The sequence below is a fragment of the Lutjanus erythropterus genome, chromosome 23 (assembly GCF_056507025.1).
Source record: "Lutjanus erythropterus isolate fLutEry1 chromosome 23, fLutEry1.hap2, whole genome shotgun sequence".
NCBI classification, from domain to species: Eukaryota; Metazoa; Chordata; class Actinopteri; order Lutjaniformes; family Lutjanidae; genus Lutjanus; species Lutjanus erythropterus.
The window spans coordinates 13,667,623-13,690,373 of NC_139339.1; the positions used below are offsets into that span (position 1 = coordinate 13,667,623).

General features: G+C 39.1%; 1 protein-coding gene across 2 annotated transcripts in view; it reads right to left on the reverse strand.

Moving 5' to 3' along the window:
* rbpjb (recombination signal binding protein for immunoglobulin kappa J region b) overlaps positions 1-22,751 on the reverse strand; it is a 68,767-nt gene that overhangs the window by 11,973 nt on the left and 34,043 nt on the right. The window contains exons 2-3 of one of the 2 annotated variants that reach the window (XM_084713156.1): positions 16,129-16,167; positions 3,002-3,097 (exon numbers count right to left, since the gene is read on the reverse strand). In XM_084713156.1, coding sequence (XP_084569282.1) covers positions 3,002-3,097; positions 16,129-16,167 — 135 coding nt within the window. Of the gene's footprint in view, positions 1-3,001; positions 3,098-3,313; positions 3,471-16,128; positions 16,168-22,751 lie in introns of those variants that run through there. The other variant, XM_084713157.1, reaches the window with a different exon arrangement.

The following is a 22,751-nucleotide window of genomic DNA, read 5'->3' on the forward strand; positions in this document are numbered from 1 at the left end:
AAACAACAGCGAATGTGAAATCAACTCATCATCACTGAAGCAGCCACACTTGAAATAAATTCATGTGCGTCAGTGTGGAACTGGAAAGCGACCTATTTCGCAACACCAGTGTCTGTCTCTGTGGGTGTTTGTCTACTTTCACCTCCTATAAAAAGCTCAGACAGAAAGAAGCAGCTAGAAAGAGAGAGGGAGACTGCACATTATTTGCATTCTCCATGCAGCACCCACTTTTCTTTTCTTAGGCTCCCCTTGTTACGATACAGACAGAAGTAATCAGAGGTGCCAGACAGCACGAGCACTGAGGGGTTTTGCAGGCTGGAGGATGTAGACATACTGACGTACACACGGGAAGAAACCTGACTTTGTACTTGTGACTGTAAGATGGCAGAAATCCCCTCCGGGACCAGCTGAGCAACTCATTTAAACACTTATCTGATGATTGATACTTCATTGGTTACACATGAGAGATGTGGTGATAAGCATATGTAGATATGATAATGTAAATGATGTGTAATCCAGTGCTTCATATACACACTATATACTGTGGAAGCCCATTTCTGCCAGTCAGAGAAAAAATATCCCTGTGGTAAGTCATGATTGATATAAGAGGTCATAATTATTAGCTAAAAAGTCATAATTATGTCTTTATTAAGAGATAAAATGTCAGAATTAAGGGATAAAAAAAACATTATTAAGAGATAAGTCAAGTCCTAATTGTGATATTAAAAAGTCATACTAAAGAGTTAAAAAGACATAATTAGGAGAAAAGGGCAATTAGGAGATAAGTCAAAAAGCATAATTAAAAAGTCAAAATGATGAAATTTAGGTCATAATAATGACATAATATGCATAAATAAGAGACAAGTCAAACGAGCATAATTAAGAGGTTTTAATTAAAAGATAAAAGACAATAGTGAGATAAAAAGTCAGTTTCATGAGATAAAAATTCTGACTTTTGATATAATTCTGATTTATCAATTTTATTTTTCTTTTATTGGTGGAAACGGGCTTCTGTAGCATGCTTAATGCACAAACAAAGGTAAGGCTGAATTTGACTAAAAGCTTACTGTGAATTTGTGACAGCCCTGTTACAGATGGCGTGCTTCTAACTGAGCGCCTAAATGTAAGCCCTGCATCGGCATGTCACTGAGCAACACTGAACCTGAACCCGTGCAAGAATGTACGTGACAATAAGTGTTTGACTGCTTCCTCTCAACTGTTGTTCGCCTCACAAGGTGTCACTTTAACTGGACAAGACAGCTTCACTTTATCTGAGGAATTCATCTCTGTCTCAGCCCCTCTCCTCCGCCTGTCCCCTCCCAACTCTCTGAGGTGTCTCGGAGTTGGCCCGACCGCGACGGGCTGATTTACTAAGAGATAGGCCTGATGAGATCGCAAGCAGCAGCGCTGGCAGCTTGGGCCAAGAAAACAGGCGGAGGATGGAGGAGTGCTGAAGAGAGTTGCATAATGAGCAAGAGGGAGGGGGTGGAGGAGGGGGTGAGGGGAAGGAAAATGCTATAAAAAGTTTGAGAGTGAGAGGTAGAAAGGTGAGAGGCAGAGTTACAGGAAGGGTGTGAGGAAGAAAAGATGAGTTGCAGAGTTCAAGAGAAAAAAACAGAGTGAGAGTGTTGCGACGGCAGTTTAAGCTCTGTGACCTGTCAGCTCTCGTCCTTGAACCCTTCCATTAAATGCTCCCTGGTTTCGCTGGTAAATTCCCCCAGCAGCTTTTTATCTCCCCTATTCCCATCGCTCCACGCTCCCTCTCCCTGCTCCCTTTCCTTCCGCCTCCCCCACCTGAACATGGCCTCACACAGGAGGTCATTTCCTCCTCTAACCTCCTCTGATATGGGAGGTCAGGAGGGTCAAGGTGCCAATGCTGCACAGAGGCAAACTGAAATGTGTGTTTTTCATTCGCTCCTCAGCCTGAGATCCCCTTGAGTGGCATACGTTACACATGACAAGGTCAAGTTTGAGTTTCTACTGCATGATGCTGATAACTCCCTTTAAAGGCTGAGCTGTTTGCAATCAGTCTACTAAACAAAATGTCAGTGTGTATGAAGGCTTCATAAATATAATGTCATAATTTAAACATGACATTTAACTTAAGTCTTTGTTGTTATTTGATAACCGCTAAAAAATAAAATAATTTGCACAGGAGCAAGTAAAAATTGTCCTTCGGCAAGTAGTGGGGTCACGTTTTTCAAGAGTTCAACGCCTGCTTTGAACTGGTTTTTTTTTCCCCACTTTGTCACAGGTGATCGCCCAGTTGCATATGCAGCCCCACAGTAGGGATGTAAGAAAATATTGGTATGTTAAAAATTTTTTATTTCGATTTTGTGCACATGGTGATGTGACCTTTTTTTTGTAAAATTAGATTAGAAAACAGAAATATATCACCTAGCTTGCAGTATCACAATATAGAGTTGTAACCTCATATTGTGATGTGTATTGTATCGCTAGATTATTTTCCAACCCCACTCCACAGGCACGTAAGCTGTTTTGCCGCGCCTGTAGTGACACGTCTCTATCTGATCAGCACCTGGGGCTACAGCCAGCAGCCGGTTAGGTTAGCTTAGCTTAGCTTAGCATATGACTGAAAACAGTGGGGAAAACAGCCTGCTCCTGGCACGTAACCCCTTGCAAAACGACACTTGTATGTACATTTTCAGTTTTGTATGAATTAAACAAACAAGGACTTAAAAGGTTGATTTTCTTTGTCTGCTATTTGCTCCTATTTCTGAATTTTATGCTAATCAACAAATAAACTGAAGCAGCAAATACACAAATATGCATATCTTCCCAAAATGATGAACTACTCCTTTAAGACTGACAAAGAATTGTGTCTTATGGGGATGAAGTGTCTCTACACAAGAGAGAGATACAGAGAGATTAGACATTCTGATAAAACTGGGTGTTTTTTATCATTTGCACATCTTTTCAATCTTCTTTCTCTTAAACAAAGACACACCAAGGCAGAAGTGGCTGTTTCTGTTTCACTCACCTTTTCTCATTGCCGTAAGATTTCTGTGCAACTTTTGCATGCAGGATCATGACAGTTTGGTCACCTCGCTCTTTCAGGTAATTCCTCATCGCTTCTCTGCAAGATGAGACAGAAAAGAGAGAGAGAGTTCATTACCAGACCAGTTTTTGATCCAGCAGATGAGCTGAGGTGACACCAGCCTCAAGAGTCAGCGTGTATTGTTGAGCGGGTTTTGAAAGGTGGCGCTTCAGAGAAGAGGGATAAAAAAAAAATTTGACTAAAGTGTGAAGTATGCAATGAGAATGTACAGAAACACACAGACAGTGCACTTACTATGACCTCTGGAAAGCCTCACACAGTCTGGTCTGCTAGCCAAAAAGCTATGTTCTCCCCCAGCTGGGTCCATTTGAGGTGTGTGTGTGTGTGTGTGTCTGTGTGTGGGGGGGGCTGAACCGTTAATGACCAGCTCAGAGGGACAGCGAGGAGAGGAGGAGAGGAACACAAGGGAGATGGGGGGGGGGGGGAGAATAGGAGGGAGGTAAAGAGAGAAAAAAAGAAAACACCAGAGCCTAAAAAAACAAAAACATCAGAGCTGAGCTCACCAGCAAAGATTCCTCATCCCGTGTCAAAATGTTGCAAGGCCCGCACTCCAATTACTTCTGTCAACTCTCTCCCACACCTACCCCCATTCCCAAAAAACCCACCTTTACACAAACAAGCCCAAAACTATCACACTGTAAAAATAAAGTTGAAAGACGTTCATAATTTCAAGGCAACTGCCTTCACTCAATTTTTGAATTTTGAGTTTTGAATAAAACTCACTCTTAAGTTTTGAAATAAACTACAAGTTTTGCCACTCTATAATCTTTTGTTGAATCTTTGAGTTTTAGAAACTCAAAAATTGTATTTCCTAAATTGTTCAGAGGGTTTTGGATCTGATTTGTCATTGTTTGGATGTTTCAAAATGTCACTGTAAAAACAAAAAAGTTGAGAAAACTTTTCAAACATTTCAAAGCAACTTACTTGTAGAAACTTTTTACCTACAACTGATCTTCTGTTGAGATGTGAGATGTTTTGTTCTTTATATGAACTTGAATCTTTTGAGTTTCAGAAACCCTGAAAAATTACTGAGCAAACTCAGTTATTGTGAATAATGGTTAATAATTTAATATTTTCAATGAAAAGCATTTAATTTCCAGGCAAAAGAATGTAAAAGCAAGAGACAAGTAAAGATTATAGGTTGACAAAACCTTTCTTTTAGTTATTCCAAAACTTGAGTTTCAGTTGGGTTCAAAAATCTATTGCACTAAGTTGTCTTAAAAGTTTGACTCATCTGAAACTATTTTTACAGTGCATGGTTGCAGTTGAACACCTTATATTTTAACCATTACTCCATTATTCTTTGTCTTCTGGGATTCTTTGGATGATATTTCTTATCTAGCAACTGGAAATATGGAAATCTGGGGCTGGGAACATATTGGCAATCGTCAGCTGATGGGCTAATGCTAATAAAACAACCTGCAAGTAAAAAATTACTTAAGGCAAGTAGATTTGTGACCCAAAAACATATTAAACTTGAAACCTAGTAGGAAAAACCTTTTCAAAAGTTTGAGTTGGGTTCAAAACTCATTAAAAAAAAATGAACTGAAGTAAGCTGCCTTGAAATTTTAAGCTCTCTGAATATTTTTACAGTGCAGATCTTATGCTGGGCTGAAAAGCAGAAGGGTCAAAGATCGGGGGCTCCGATGCACAATTAAGACGCATCACATGCACAGACATTAACACACCCCGACCCAATCAGCGCAAATGCACAGATGTCAGTGACACCTGACACGCTGGGGTGCGCAGAGGGCTTCCCACTCAGACGCACACACACAGAGAGCTTTCCACTCTGCCACGCAATACTGGGCCGCACGCTCGGGTTAGACAGGGCCTTTGTTATGAAAAGCAAGAGGCCCCTCACAGTGTGTGTGTGTGTGTGCGTGGGAGGGGGTAAGAAGAAGAGGAGGAGGAGGTGGAGGAAGAGGAGGAGGAGGAAGGCTGAGAGGGATTTTGGTTTATCCATTTCATAATGAACTGGGAAATGTTTTATTTCTCACTGTATGATGATGGGACAATTATTTTTCTGGATGGAAGCTGCAATTTGAGTCTCGTGGCAACACAAAATTACACTCTGTTGTTTACTCTCTATTTTCTGAAATTACTGATCGCCAGTAAATGTAAGCGAAAATGACGGAGGTGCAATCCTAGAATTCCAAACATTCGACACTATTTAACTGATCCGACGCAATCTGATACCGTTTACACGCCACATGGAGAAAATTATTTCCTTTTCCTAAGTCAAGCCAGGAAAAACAAAAAAAGGTGCACAGCACTTGAGTCAAGCTCATTTCATCCAAACATTTCTGACTTATTTGCAAAGATGTGCTAAAGTATCTTACTCTTCTTATGTTTACATTAAATGACATAACCTTCCTCTTGGGCTTCAGTGAGAGACACACTCACCGGTGTCAGATACAGACACATTAAACCCCGGGAGAGTCTGATTGATTATATGGAGAACGTGCAGTCCAAACCTGCTGATGTCGGGCCTGCAGGGCACATGTCATTGGACACCTCTGATGACGCCTGTGCCCCGCATGACTCACAGGATGGGTGACATCACAGATAAAACAACACACACTTTTTTATACACATGCATATTCTTAGCAGTGGTTGGGCTGAACTATTTTGAAAAAGTATGCAATTGCAATTATTTTTGACTGATATTGCAACTGTGGTATGATCTGTGATATTAGACAGAATGATAAGTTTTACATTATTCTCATTTTCATCATGGCATGATTTTTCTGAGCATCTGTACCAAACAAAGATGACTTCTTAAGTCTGTACAATACGATGTGTGGGCCAGGACATCTTTGCAGCGCAATAATATTTAATTAAAAATGTTATTTTAACACACATTTGACCTTAAACTAATTTTGCACTTGAAAATTGCCATAGGTCACATTTGATTTGAATAAAAATTCGATTAATTGTTCAGCCCTAAGTAGTAGCATCCAAATGGTAAGTTAAATTAATCTGCAACTATGGCATTTTTGTCTTTATTAAATAGCCAAAAGTATGACATTGGGTGTGTTTCATTATGCTAATTCATTATTTCTCAAATTAGAGTGCTGCTACCCTAAGCGTACTTTGGAGTACTTCAGGGGGTGGAGGTTTATTTGTTTTTTTTTATACTATAAAAACATATTCAATATTCCTTTCCATTGATTCATATTCACTTTCAGGAAACCATTTTTGGTACAGCTGAAAACATGAAGTGAAAAAGAAAGCAAAAACAGTGCAGACAATTACTGGAACAAGAAGAATATGGTTTTGATGGAATTTACCTGAACAAGTTGACACTGATGGCACAGTGCTTTACTGTATCTTTTCATTAGTCATTTCTTTTTCTAACAAAAATGTTTTGTGTTAGTCAGGGGACACTTGGCTGAAAAAATCTTTCAAAGTTGGACCAGTAATTTTAAAAGGTTTGAGCACCGCTGCACGAACGTGTCTTTTCGCCTCCGTCATATCATGGCTCCTCCAAGCAAGGATGTAACAAGAGTCATGGCGGAGCCAAAGGTGCAAAGTCAGCCGCTATTAGTTTTTTTCAAAAGATCACAGGAAATATGTGTGAAAGTACACATGGTTCAGGTTGTTATAACAATATTAGCACGATTGGGATGCTAATTTATGTTAGTACATCAACAGGAATTCCCCTTATGTGTTAGCATCGAGCTAATGGACTAAGCATTAGTTATTTATACAAATTAAAATCCTAAAATTGATTAAGGAACTGTGTAAAAAAAAATCACAATACTTCAGAGAATCGATTTTTCTCTCACCCCAAATGATTTATATTAAAACATCACCTTATGTTTTAGGGAAGTGAGCAACATTTTTCAGTGTTTTAGGATATTTTATAGACCCAACAATAAATTGACTAATCAAGGCACCAATCAACATCTTAATCAATAAGATTTCCAAAGTAATCGGCTTCCACAATCTGTCCCATTTACTCCTAAGTGTCTTGGTGATTGAATTGTCCTTCTGGCTTGTATTTTGACAACAACATCTTTGTTAATATTCCCATTTGAATGCCACCTTGCAAACTTCAATTAATACCTCTTTAATCAATCCCTGCCAAAGGCTAAAAGTTCAACCAGCCACAGACCTCTGGCTCTGTAATTAACGTCATCTTTCATTCTGGCCAGGACTGTGAGTAAATATTCAGAAACACTGCGGCAGTTATTTTATGACAGCAGAATCTCACAGCAGTGTTGGGGAGGCTTCGTGCGACAGCCCTGGCTTGTGGTTAACACTGTTTCACTGCACACCAAACCATTCCAGACCACTGTGGCGGAGCTGGGGAGAGATCCCCCCCCCCCCCCCCATCAACACCAAAATACTTCACTAGAAGATTAAGCTTTCACTCACAGTCTTGTATTAATGTATTGTCATCTTTGATGCCCTCTTAAGCACGACTCTCCACTTCACAGCCACCTCTAAATAACCTCTGAATAGATAATGAAGATGCCTCAACATGTGGCAACGATCAGATGAAACTGAATATCCTGGGATCAGATGAAGAACATGAACCCGGTGGTGGGTCGATTTTTACAAACTCGTGTCATGTAGCCAGGCATTGTTCAAACCCGCAGAATTTTATATTAAATTCTAGTGGAAAACCCAAAGTTTACAAAGACACCAAATATGTCAGGCTGAATTTCGGGAGAATGTGTATAAAATGACGCGCAAGCCATCCAAAATATTTCCATCTGATGTAATGTTGCAGCCACTAAAATCAGGGCTTTTTGGGTTTGAATATTTTATTGGGTGTAGGGAAAATATAACCACAATAAAACTGGAAAAAGTTCACACTAAATATATATGCACTTACATTAGGGATGTCAAGAGAACCAATACTTCGGTTCTGTAGGCACGACTTGAAATTTACATTTTTTTTCCCTCAATGTTTTTGTATGTTTTCATTATTCTGTTTGTCATTGGTTGAGTTATTGTTTACATATTTCTAAATTTTTAATAAATAAATGCAACAATGCAAACTGCAGTGCAAATGCCAACCTGTCTCAGACTGGTAGGCTATATGGCAAATTTACACAGACACACTCTGAGCATATCTCATGGTAAACATTTAAACCATAAGTGTGTAAGCGTCTTTGTGACATAGCATTGAGCTTTTTCTAATTTGGATCGGTATCAAAATGACCTTTGAGACTTAATAACAGGAAGTAATGATAAATGAGCGAAAAACAGGAAGGAAACACTGCCAAAATGTCTAGCATATTTAGACTAATGTAATTTAAAAATAACAATGTAATGTACAGCAGCATAAAGACATTTTTAAACAGTGAAGCCTGATATGTGTCAAACATAACAGCAAACATCATAAACAGAAGCATAAAAAAAGACCATAAACCCTAAAATAAGTAAATCATTTATAAAAACAAAACAATAGAACATGCGAAAAAAAAGGAGAGTTCATGTCTTTTGGTTCAACTCGTTGGCGCTACGTAGCGATGAACATCAACATATACACAAGCATAAAATCAAGAGTATTGTCCGGAAAGTAAATAAATCATTTGTAAAGCAATTAAAGAGCGCAGGGAATAAAATTTCATGTCTATTTGTGGGTACTACAGTCCATGTCATCTGTCATCAAAATGTTAGCATTTTAAATAAATTCTTCTTTACTAATGTTCTGTCAACATGCCAGTGAATTTAAACTACTGCTGCACTCTGAGTTCAACTTATATTCAAAGTTCAGCAGCAGAAATCACCATTACTTTCCAGAAACGGGCAACATATTCCCCTGATGGTGATTTGCATCAGGTTTGGTAAATATCCCCCCTTAGTATTCTCTCTTAGAAAATCAGACCAGTTTTGTTTTTCATTTCAGATGGCAAAGAAAAATAACAATGGCTGAATTTTTGTTTTGTGTGTTTTTACAATGGCATCAAAGCGGGTATAGATCACTGGTATCACTGGTATCGCTATGGACTAGCCTTATGTCTATATATATCTGACCATGTCATGAAGTCTGAAAATAAACTTGTGAGATGGGGAAATTCAGGATGAAATCATAACTTTAAGTGATCAAAAGCATATGCAAAAGAGGGGAAAAACAATCACCTAGAACAGGAATGGATGACAATGACACACCCATTGTATAAAATACAGATGGGTGCAATGTAGGCAAATAAAGTGTAGCCCTAAATGACTAAGAATGTTCACAGCATAACAGTTTATCGTAGCCACACTCTCACATCAGCCTGTCACGCACCATTAATAGCTACGTGCTTGAGTAACTGGTTGTAAAAGGTCACTTAAGGACAGCGATACAACAGAGAATTGAAATAGGAAATGGTTCCAGCAAAGAGCAACAAAGTTAGAAATCTTTTCAGGTCATTTCAGGCAGCAAAACTTTACAAGACTAAGTGGCAATAGGAGAATAATGAGGGTACTGTTGCCCAAGAACCTATAACTGATGACTCTGTAAAGACACACTTGTGATGTAACACACTGTAGTTAGTAACCTCCGGGAAAGGAGGGGGGGGGGGCTATACGCAGACTAAAAGTCACGACAATCATAATTACAGGGATCTGTGACACTGAAGGGGATGAAAGGGACGTCTGAGTAATCACTCATCTCTTACACATACTGAAACACATACACACACGCAGATAGAGATCAGGTCTCTTCCTGAGAGCTGAAAGGAAGCAGAAGTGAGAGAGACAGTGACCAGCGCACGGTGTAACTTCCTATGCAGGCATAGCGTGCAGACACACACAAAATGACATAAAGTTCAGACATATGCACATACATAAGAATTATACACATGCATTTAAACATACAGGACACAATACACTGAAAAACACTCAAATGAAAATATATCTAGAGGGCAGATAGAAAAAAAAAAAGGCGAAAACTGAGAAATCAATGCCCTATTTCATCAGATTTCATCAGTCAGGAAGTGCGGGTCATGGGCATTTCAATCGTAACTGAAACACGCACACACAAAGCCACATCCACATGTAATATAAAAAGCAGCACGCAAAAAGGGACAAGAAATGACAAATACAACCATGAATCTACACAAACAAATATTTATCAGCAAGGCTAGCAGTTTAGCATCCAGCACTACAATAAAAGTAGATTTGTGATGCACACAGTGGCCATTTACCTCAACTAATAAGATACAAGCAGTTATTATTACAGAGGAGGGAACTAACAAGTACAAATACTTAGTTTACTTGTGTATTTACTTTTACAACTTTTAAGGACCAACATTTTCATATAAAAATCAAATTTGAAACAAAGACAGTTGGTATAGCAAATGTTTACATCTACGCTACCAATAGGTAGGCTTTTACACATTTATTATAATTGTTTTAAGTTCTGAATTCTCGTCTGGGACAAGGCTATTTACTGGCACAGAGCAAGTGAAAACAAATAAAATAAAACTACAAATATTTCATATATAAAAATACATACATTTTAAATATACAATCTAATTTAACCAAAAATTGTAATTAGAGTGTTTGTGTTTTTTGGTAGGACATGATTTAACCTACTCTTGAGAATAAATGACCTTTTTCAAGCCTATACTGACAAAAAAGTATGTTAATTAATATCTTATGAATATTAATTAATATCTTAATTAAATCTACCAATTCAAATCACCTAATATGAGACTTCTTGTCCTCTCCTTGAAGGTGGAGTGTGACACTTGCTGGGTGTGCTCCTTCATTCATTCTTGATTTTGCAGTTGTGTTAGTGTGGTCAATACATTTTTTTCCAAAAACACATTTTAAAGTCAAAAATTCAGATGATTGGATCTTAGACTGTTTAAGGACCTGCAGAAGCTCTGAAAAGTGAGGTTCAGTTTGCTTTGACAACTGGTAGAAACATCCTACAGATGGCTACTTTTCACTTTTATACATTCACTACATTTCAAAGTCTGTGCTTTTTCACTTTTACTTGAGTAAACAAATTGAATATGTATTTCTACTTGAGTAAAGAATGTGTGTGCCGTTGTCACCTCGGGTTATTCAAGCGCTGTATGCAACATGCTGGAAATAAAAGTGAAAGGGAGCTAAGAAAACACAGAACACTAGCAAACAAGTGTCAAGGTGGTGGACAAGGAGTAGATGACAGAGGAAGTTCATTTAAGAGGCCGATTTATTTTAAGGGTTGAGAAAATGTGCTAAAGAGCATCACATGCGAGAGAAAGAGAAGTGACAGAGGTATGGCGTGATGAAGGTAAGAAAGATGGAGATGAAGATGATGGAGATAAACATACAAGAGAGAGAAAAAAGGAAGTGCGTGACAAGTGAGGCAAAAATGTGCCAGACAGATTCACAAAAAGAGACACATATTCAACAGCAGGCACTACAGGGGTCCGTGTGTGTGTGTGTGTGTGTGTGTGTGTGTGTGTGTGTGTGTGTGTGTGTGTGTGTGTGTGTGTGTGTGTGTGTGTGTGTGTGCATGAGAGAGAGAGAGAGAGGAGGGGCTGGGTTAAGCCAGGCTACAGATGCAGCGGAGCAGACAGGCATCTGTCCTGTACATCTGCCACAGCGTCTACTGCAGAGAGGGGCTGTCACAGGACCCCCTATGAACACGCACACACACACACACACACACACACACACACACACACACACACACACACACACACACACACACACACACACACAGTTGAGGGGCATACTAATACACACGTGCACTGAGAAATAGCTCAATTAAGATGATCAGACTGCAATTAGTGTGCGCCCTTGTGAATCACAAAAGGTAGATTACACACACCCGTGGTGTCAGGCTCGGGTTAAGACATTAACAATCAGCTCATTCAGGTTGCTGTTTTCCGTTTGTGAATTGAGGAGGAGAGGTGACCTACAGACGAGTGCCTGCTCAGTGTCTGATGTCTGACCTCCAGAAGGCCCTTGTGAGCCTCTAAAACACTGATGGGAAGTTGCCTCAAACGACACCATCGTGCACTAGCTTGCACTAGCTCTCAGCTTGGATGTTTTACGACCTGAAAACAGTTTGAAAACAAAAAGCAGTGACAAAACTGTGCCTACAGCATCAACAGCCAGTGAGCCAAAAAAAAAACAAATGTTCATGATTTATATTCATTGGAAGTTGAATGGCAGATTAAGGGGATAGTTCAGATATTTTGAAGTGGGGGGTATATGAGGTACTTATTCATACTCAACTGTATTACCTACAGTAGGGAAGTAGCAGGAGTACTAGTGTGGGAAGCTAAGCAAATATTAATAATAATACTGTGGACGGGTCAAGAATCTGATGGTTTTGTACAGAATTATGTAACTGTTGTCATACACTCATGCCCACCATATTAATGTAACCTAATAATTACATTTTCTGTATCAACTGTTTTTGGTTACCTGTCTGTTTTTATTTATTCATTTTTATATTTTTGTTTAGTTTTTCCCCTCTCTGTTGTACTTGTAAATATTACTGTGATAAAAGTAAATAAAACTTCAAATTATAAAAAAAAGTGTATGCTACATTTAGAATATGTTTGCCCTTTAACATTGCCTTCAGATGTCAAACTGCTGTTGAATAGTTTATACATAATATTAATTTTTTAATGTGGACCTTTTTTTTCGGTGACTAAAACACATTTTGCTGCTGACCCTGTCCACAGCAGGACACTGCTTCGCTTCCTACATCAGGACTCCTGCTGCTTCTCCAAACTGGGGGGGTGTGTTAACCGCTATCTACTGTTGGTGATACACTGACTTCAGATAATGACCTCATATAACCCCATTTCACATAATCTGAACTATCGCTTTAATCTGATCTGGGGAAATTGAGACAGGAAATTCTAATTTGAATCAACCTCACACGTTATCACTCAATAAGATGAAAAAAAAAAAGCAAAAGAAAAGGAGTGTCCGATTCCAGACCAACCAACAGTTAAATTAGTAGTCATCAGGGTTTTATTTTAGTCTGAATTTATGTGTTTTTGACAAAAAGGTAGATAACTAAGAGGCGGTTGGTTTCTACTGAGCGTTTACATGTGAGGCGATGGATTCAGCAGAGCTGTTGTTTGGGAGAATAAACCCTTGAAGGAGCGGCGGCAGCTTATCCAGCTTGTATGTTCATGTGTTGTCTCTGTTTGTGTGTGTGTCTGTCTGAATCTAAGATGTGTGTGTGTGTGTGTGTGTGTGTGTGTCATGTATTGTATTTCCAGTCGAGTAGCCTTCCTGACAGGGCGGCCCTGCAGGACCCGGAGAGCTTTAGCTGCCCTAAAAAGCCCCTGCAGGACGGTGCACAGTTTTAGCTGTTTGTGCTGCTGCCTGACAGAAAATCATGGGTCTGCTGTTGCTGTGAGGAGGGGGACAAGTGGGTGTGAGACATGAGGACACTGAGCCAGATACAAAGAGACAAACACAAAGGACACAACACCGTGATATACACACACAGACACACACACACATACTAAAGGCTGCTGGGTACAGAGTGTTTTGTGTCCGTCATATTTCTGGCCATCAAAACCATCAGACAAATGGAGGGGCCAGCGCGAGCCAGCGGACTGGCAGCACATGAATGAAGAGGGGGACACATCAAAAAGGTGCTGGGGCCCCTTTTTCCAAAACCATGCTCGGCTGTTCCAGGCAATACGCAACCCCTCATTTTCCCTGCTGAGCGCCACGCGCAAAAGACGAGCACACACACACACAAACACGCAGGCAAAACCATGCCCACTCCCAGTAACAAAGCAAGCAAACAAGTGCATGCACACACGCACTTTTACCCTGCAACACACACACACACACACACATCTCCAGAAGCAAACCACAACATCCATCAACGTTATGTGTGTTCACCCAAATGTTGCTCCAAATGACTTGGAACAAACATGAGAGGAGCAGAATAATCAAAAACTTGCAGCGCTGGGAGTCAAAGCTGAGCTGAATGCAGTGCTCAGTGCAGTGCACACAGAGTGCAAGTTTAGACAGCAAGTCCTGGCAAAAGGTGAATTATCACTTTTCTGGTTTGTTTCTCGACAGACAACTGTGAAACATTTCAACAAAAGCACATTAAAACATCTCCCGGAGGACTTTGGAGTGAAGATCCAACTAATAAACAATCAATAGCAGAGCAGAAATGATGTAATACAGCAGGGTTCAACAGATAACAGCTGTCCAACAGTGGAAGTATGTACGATCAGGCCAGCAGTACATAGTAAGACAGCACATGCAAAAATGTTGCACTGGCAATGTAACATTCTGTTGTTGTTATTGTTGTTGTGGCAACAACATGCAGCCAATCTGCACTATTTATTCTGTGGTCACGAGAGAGGCATTTCTAACTTAATCACCACTTTTGGAAATCATCACCAGCTCCTCCGAGCCCAAACAATGACTAGTTGGCTAATGGCAAATTTTATGCATTTGTTTGTTTTCTGATTAGGGCATCTATTTTGATGTGTTGCATAAATCCTATCAGAAATCGTAACATTTCTAATTGGTATGAAAAGAAAAACACCTTTTTTCCGATCATCATCCATCACACAAAGTTCTTTGCCGTTTTGTTTATAACATTTTACAGCACATTGAGCACAGATGGAAAAATCATGATCCAAATTCTGCTGGTGAAAGCGATGGGCACTTACAGTTGACATGAATGTCTTTTCACAAGGGTGCAAACTCATCAGGGGTGAAAAAGGTGACAAAGATGCATACCCCCATTGGGGTATGGGGACATGCAATATCAGCTTTAAAATGTGGATTTACTGTCAATTTTTGCATGAGGATATAGGCAAACCTCACCCCTAAACTAATCTGATATTACTGGAAAAGTAATATAAAGTCATTTGAAAAATTACAAGGTAAGTAATATAAAATGAGTAGCCCCCCGGCCCTAACGTCAGTAGTGTCATACAAGACTTTTCTTGGTTGATTCCAATTCCGATTTTTTAGGCCTGAGCTGCTGATTCTCATTTTTGGCTGATTCCGACTGTCAGTCTTTCACTGTCAGAATACACAAACATTTTTGTAACTTTTCCTTAATGTAAAATTCAATTTGATGTTCATAATAAAACACTGACTATTAAATACCTTACATTAAGGTTATGTACCATGGTGGAGCACGATCTCATGAGATCTTGCAGGAAATGTGATTTCACATGATCTCGTGGAAGCAGACTGACACAGTGCAACAGTTTGCTGTAGTAAAACTTTGCAGTAAGAAAAACAGAAGGAGAAGTTAAACAAGTCTGGATGAGAAAATGTTTGCAGAGACGCATCAACAAAGGTTGTTTATTCTTCAGCCAGAACTGGAGGTGAGATTTTAACTGTCAGTGAACAGTGCTATGCTGCTGGCTAACATTAGCCTATAGAGCTAGAAAGAAGAAAGCTGCTCAGTTGTGTCTTCTCCTTGTAGATTCCCTGTCTTCTCTTTATCCGGTTCTTCGAATCTGACTTCACGCAAGCATATGTCTGAGTGTGTGTGGCTGTGACCAGCGCTGTTGTGTCTGTGATGCTACCGTCTGTGGCACTGCATGCATGAAGTGACCTAATGGCTAGTGTTTTCTAAATCAAAACAACGCAACCTTATCAGGCTAATGAACCATCCCAAGCTTGCTGTAATCATCACTATTAATTAAGGCGATTATAATGCCACTCTAGGAGATTCTTACCGAAAGAAGAAACCGATCCCCCAGACCCATTGCTTTTTTTGACAACTCAAACAACTTTGATTACTCCCTATTCATCAGCAAACACTCATCAGATCTACATGAATCACATAATTGATGTTTTTGATTCACAATGTCAATTTTAAGTTTGTTCCTCTATTTTCAATTAACACTCAATATGAACCTAATATTTTAATATTAAGCTGCTTGTAAAAGATTCTAAAAAAAATATGTGTCTGTTCTTGAATTACTACACTCACAAGAATGTGCATAGTCTACACACAAGTGCACATACAAATACCATGATGACAACAAAACAAGGTCTCAAGGGAAGAACATGTTGTTTGTGTGTGTGTGCGTGTGCGTGTGCGTGTGCGTGTGCATGCGTGTGCGTGCGTGTCTGTGTACACTCACCTTGTTAGGCGCTGTGGCTGAGGGCGCTCCCCAAACTTCCTGCAAAGACACAAAGTGAGAAGAAAACATGAGTGGGCTGGCTATCAACCACAAACACATACAGAGTAAACACTGCATTATGGAATGGTGCACCCCCTTTCACACAGACACACACACACACACACACACACACAGACACACACACACTTGTCACTGTGGCCTTGACAGTGTGTAGTGCTCAAACAAAGGCAAATGACAGGACGTGTTGTGTATTTTTTGTGTTTTCATGGCAGCAGGCAGGTAAAAGCAGGAGTACAGACACTGAACTTTATTCTAACTAATTCCTGTCTGTGGCATGTCAGAACAGGTTGTGCATCATCAGAAAGAAACCCCTCTTGCTTCAGATTTCATTAATCATCATTGTTATTATTCCTATCATATTACAGAACAAAATAAATGCAGAATAACCTACAATTTCTAAATGGCAAACATCACATGAAACTGAACAGCAAGGAGTGGACACCTTAGACAATGACTAGGCATACTTATCTTGATTATTGAGGTTTTTAAATGTCTAACATGTGGTGATGCGGACCTCATCGTTCGACGATGTGGCCCTAAATCCATTAAATGTAGAACACTAATAAATATGTAACAGACTGATAACAGCAACAACAGTTTTCAGTCTTCATGTGTGAATCTTATCTGAATTGTAAAAACAAAACATGGGCATCTGACTTGATAATTTCCTGACGCTGCTTCCAGTTCAATGGTGCAGAATAGCTGAGGGCACATTTCACTTGGTCCGAGGCAACATGCAGCATGAAAACGAGATACTGCTGGCCTACAACAGGGTAAATGTGTCTGTATTCTTAAAGATATGGAGGTACTGCTGCACTCATTTTATCGCATCATAGTGCTTTCAAATTGGACAGCAGGTTGTAAAATCATTTATTTTTATTATTATAATAGTGTTTACCCATGCATTGCTGTGTATTTCATTGGTAAAGCACTTTGTAACACTGGCTTTGTGTGTTATATAAGTGCTATATAAATAATGTATTATTGTTATTGTCATTATCATTATTATTGTATAAAAATCTAACTTTAACAAGAAGACTGATAAATTTGTATGTGATTATTAAACACAGACGACTGAACATCATTTTTTTCTCCTAATTCTCCTTTAAAAAAAAAAAAAAAAAAAAAGACAAAAACAAGTTAAACTCATTCAACATTACCAGCAGCACACAATTATGTGAAGGGCAAATAGGCTACATGACAAATCATTTAAAATTTTTGGTAAAGTATTAGCAGATGGCAGATGTTTTTTCTCCAGCCCAAAAAGATATTTCAGAAACTAGCAATTCGTCTGTTTTTCTAAATGCACTCTGCTGGCTGTCCACGGTGTACACCCATCCCACATGATACACACAGGAAACGCAGTTTAACTTTCCGCTAAGTATCTAAATGAGCCTATCTGACAGTCAAAGTGTTTGAAATGCTGCAGGGCAAAAAATCAGACCCCAGATGCTTTTTAAAAATCTAAAGAAAAGGTAAGGGGTTATCCACGTCACCTCATCCCAGAACTGGGAGGATGACACAAGCACAACAGCTAATTTAACTTTTCAAGCATTTCTACATACTTAATTCTGGATGTTATTTAAAAAGTCTTAAACTCAAGTTGTTGAAACCGTGGAAGATGTTAAACTCGAAAAAGAGTTTAACATCTTCCATGGTATGTTCCACATTAAGAATATTGTAAACATAATAATCAAATCAATTCAAGACCTTTCAAAATCATTTGACCACACAGGCATTTAAGGAAAATTCAGATAATGGAATGGAAGCGTGCTCTAAGCTTGATAAATGAGCTAAGTGTGATTGAGTCATATCAGAAAAGTCTAAGTCATAGATTGCATGTAAAAAGGAAACCACCACTAATACCACATAGGCTGTAAACTTGTGACATATCACAGCTGGGGATGACTATTTTCTGGTCAGCTTCTTTGTTGTGTTGGTAAAGCAGTGACGTGTATGACCTGTTACAAGCGGCACGACACGTTTCGCGCTCTTTGAACATTTCACTGAGTAATAGCAGTTCAACGCACTATGCAAAAGGCACAAAAAAAAGAGTAAGAAAAGCAGGACCAAAAGCACTTGTAACACAGCATGCAAGATAGGAAAAAACTTTCTGTAATGCATCACTGCATATAATAATTTATTTAACGGATTTAAACAGGTTTTTGCTTCTGTTTCTCCCTCAGAACATAATTGAATTTTAAACCACTTAATTTCCTTGTTTCATTAACATGCAAATTAGCTAAAGTAGAAATTGTAAGACAAAAAAACTATATTAAAAACCAATTGGAGGCCCAGTGCTTGAGCTCGAATAACTGACAGGAACAAAAGAGTGAAAGTCTTAAGAGTGGAGTAGAAAAATAAACCTTCTTTCTACAGGGTTTCTTTCACCTGCAGGTGTTCACACCACATGAGTTTGTCATGTACTGTCATTCATTCCAAGGCCCTGGGTTTAGTATGCGCTATGAGCCAAATAATTACAGTCTTATTAGTCTCATACAGTCAAATTACAGTCTATGTCTTGGCACATGCAGAGGCTGGATTCACAAGTGTGAGTTCCACCTGGAAAGCTTTGGGAGAGTCAGTTATTGACATGCCTACAGCCAGCAGCTTCCATATAGCGAGCACAAATGAGAACCCAGGGCTCTAAGATCATCCCATATTGTTTGCTTCTGTAAATACTGTAGCTGAAATCAAACATCCAGGGGTATAAAAAATTGTTCAGTCCATAGTCTGTTTCACTTCTGTCCTTTCTTCAGAACAGTAAGGGTTGCTGTCACTGTTGTTGTTGGCCAGTGAATTACATCATGATTACATTATTCTCATACACACAAAAGACTTTAAAAGGACCAGTATGTGGGATTTCAGTGGAATCTAATATAGCTGCAACGGATAAGAATGATTAAATTAACTGTCAATTTTGATAATCGGTTCAAGTAATTAGAGAAAATCAAGTCAAAATTCTCTTATTTCAGCTTCTTAAATGCAAATGTTTTCTTTTTTCCCTACTTCTTTGTGACAGCAAACTGAACATCTTTGTGTTGTGGACAAAACAAGACATTTGAGAGGACATCATCTTGAGTTTTGGTAAACACTTACTGACATTTTTCAACATTTTCTGGCATTTTATAGATCGAAAAAAAAACTGATTGATCAATCAAGAAAATTCAATCAATGAAAATAATTGGTAGTTGCAGAAGTGGCATCTAGCAATGAGCTTGCAGATTGCAACCAACTGGTTTGTCCTTTCTGGGCTACTGTAGAAAAATGTCAGTGCAACATGGCAGTCTTCATGGAAGAGGACCTGTACCATCTGTAGATATAAGCTGCTCATTCTCTGGAAATAAAAACATAGCTAATCTCATTTTCAGGTGATTATATACTAATTAAAACATACTTATGGGAGTGCCCCTGTAGCTCAGCTGGTATAGCGTGCACCCCACGTACTGAGGCTATCAGTCTTTTGCTTTTCTCGCTTCACATCAAGATAATTTAGCTTCACTGCCAGCTATGTTTCATTTGTGAGATAAAAATGTGAGCGAATGGTTCGGAAATGAACTTTTTTTTGGTACACAAAGCAGTGGAGTAAGCACCAGAAAATGAGGCCCCATTTTCTATTAATGAATCAAGAATCAAATCTAAATCGTTTATCATCATGTGTGATGAAGAGCATCAAATCCTCACATTTTACAAGTTAGAAACAACAGATCGATTGACTGTTTTTTCAAAAAAAAGAAAGAAAAAAATTGTATCTCTAAATCAAACTGAGGTTCTCAAAGATTCCCACCCCTATCAAACATGCTCATTTACATAATCTAAATATGTTTTTATTACCAGAGCTTGTTACAAACTTACTGGGGGGAAAGTCCTCTTAACAGTGTTCAATCAACCGCTTGCTGCAGAAACAACAACAAAGACACAATCTGCACCAGGCCCCACCAAGGCCCCACAGTAACATGCATCTTAAGACACATTACTGGCATAAAGAGGATGTATACTGGATAAAGGCAGCACATGGAGGTGACTCTGTAGAGGGTTATGTGTGTGTGTTCATGTGTCTTCAAAAGGGACAGAGTCTGAATAAGTCAGATTTTCTCCTTGTATAGGATGTGGTAGCACTGCATGCTGCTGTTAAGTATGTCAATACGTTTTACATGTCATCAATAAACACACAGATTGTGTGTCAGTTAGGGGTTTTGGCACGCAGGCACAGTGTGAAATTGAAAAAAGAAGCACGCAAACACAAATAGAGGGGATGAAAATAGCAACAACAAAAAAAAGGCAAGGGAAAAGAGGCAAAGAGGGGATAAAGGGCAGAGAGAAAGTGAGAGAAACTGAAAGCATGATTGGTGCAAGAGCCAGAAGGAGGGAGTGGAGGTGGAATAATTATAAAGGAGGGCAATCAATAAGGTTCCCACAGCGAAACACTGATGCCTCAACTGGCTAATGGATTCCAGACGGCTTCTCCTCTCCCTCCTCCTACTCCCCCCTCGAAACCTCACCCCTTCCACTGCGAGCAGGGAGTGATGAAGGAGAGGATACTGCGGGGAAAGTGTAGGGTGAGATTAAAGGCGAGGCAAGAAGAAGAAGCGGATGGTGTGTTGTGGAAAGAGGGAGAATGGGATCAACGCAGAGATGGAAGTGTGTGGACTCAGACATGAATATACAGAGAAAAAAGGAAGGTGAAATAGGGGAGAAAGGGCGCAAGAAACACAAAGCAGTCAATGTAGCATGTACTTGCTATTTTTTACATTTTGAAACGTCTATCATTAAAAAAAAACCTAATTCCAACAATTATTTTCCAGCAATTATTTGCAAAAACTCTTCAACCTGTATTCAACTGAATACAGTACAAGGACAAGATATTTAATGCTCAAATTGATTAACTTTCTGTCGTCGTTTTTTTTTTTTTTTTTTTTCGCAAATATACCCTCATTTTGAATATGATGCCTGCTCTATGTTCCAAAAAAGTTAGGACGGGTATGTTTACCACTGTGTTACATCACCTTTTCTCAGTAAGCATTTGGGAACTGAGGACACAAATTGTTTTGAAATTTTGAAAGTGAAATTCTTTCCCAGTCTTGCTTGATACAGGACTTCAGGTGCTCAACATTCCAGGGTCTGTCGTATTTTGTGCATGCACCACACATTTTCCAATTGGGGGCAGGTCTGGACTTCCTTGTGTTGAGAAAGATTGTTTTGAAACTGCTGGACTATTTGCCCACACAGTTTTTTTCACAAAGTGTTGAACCTTGCCTCATCCATGTTTGTGAACGACTGAGCCTTTCAAGGATGGCACTTAAATACCCAATCATGATACTATCACCTGTCACCAGTTCAACCATTTACCTTTTTAAATGCTCCAAACAGGTGTTTTCTGAGCTTTTCAAAACTTCCCCAGTCATTTGATGCCCCTGTCCTATCTTTTTGAAATGTGTTGTATGCATCAAATTCAGAAAAGAATGAAGAAAAGTTTATTAGTTTGAACATTAAATATGTTTTCTTAATGCTGTATTAAATTGACTACCAGTTGACAAGTATTTGCAAATCATTGCATTCTATTTATATGTATGTCTTACACAGTGTCTTCAAGTTGGGGATGTATTTTGTGACCTTTATACAGAGCACATGTATCAAAATTCACATCTCCAAACTCTCTACCATCTTCAGGTACTTTAATGATGTTATATGAAACTATTGTGGATAGAAAAGCAGGTTTTACTGTGAAGAAACGAGGTGTAAAAAGAGATACGGAGGCGGTCAGATGTGTTAAAGAGTTGGTTTTGCAAGCTCTGTGAAAAATCACCGTTTCATATCACCTACATGAGCTCGCTTCAACACACTTGCTCAAGACACAAACACCAACAAGACAAAGAATACCAAACACAGGAAACCACAAAAGGTAGAGTTGCAAAGAGAAAAGAAAGGCATGCTGACTGTTGCATCTGCACTTTCTGAAGGTTTGACTTTGACTCTCTGAAATGGCATGCATGATGGCAAAGTTCAAGAAAGTTCAAATGCAGAATTATAACTTAATTGACGTGTAAGTCTAACTTATTTCGATTGTCAGTTGCACAAAGAGTGGCACAAAAGCTCATTATTCGATGACAAATTGATCCAAAGCCTGAAGGCAAACACAAAGGCACAGAGTCCATAAAAGCTTATGTATTCCTAGATCATGCTGTAAAACTTTCAAATTGTTTTTACAGTTTTTCAAGGTACACTTGATTCATTCACGTGGCCTATTTTTGTTCTATAATTTTTTCCCCTCATTTTAATTACATTTTTTGCAGCAGTCAGGGCTACAATTCTGTAAAACTGCAACACAAGTAGTAATTAAATAAGTGCTTACACCAAAAATTGGTCTCTTCTTTTTCCTTTGCAAATGATGCCGTGTCGTGTGCTGCAGCACCAACTGCAGCCAACTACTATTTCTTTGCCTGTAACACATACGTATAAACTCTCTCTCAAATGAGGCTGGAGTTCAATGGAGGAAAAGGAAGCTCTGTTAGACGAGGAGGTCTGCTTTGCTCTCTCCATCCGTTATCACTACTCTCTCTTCC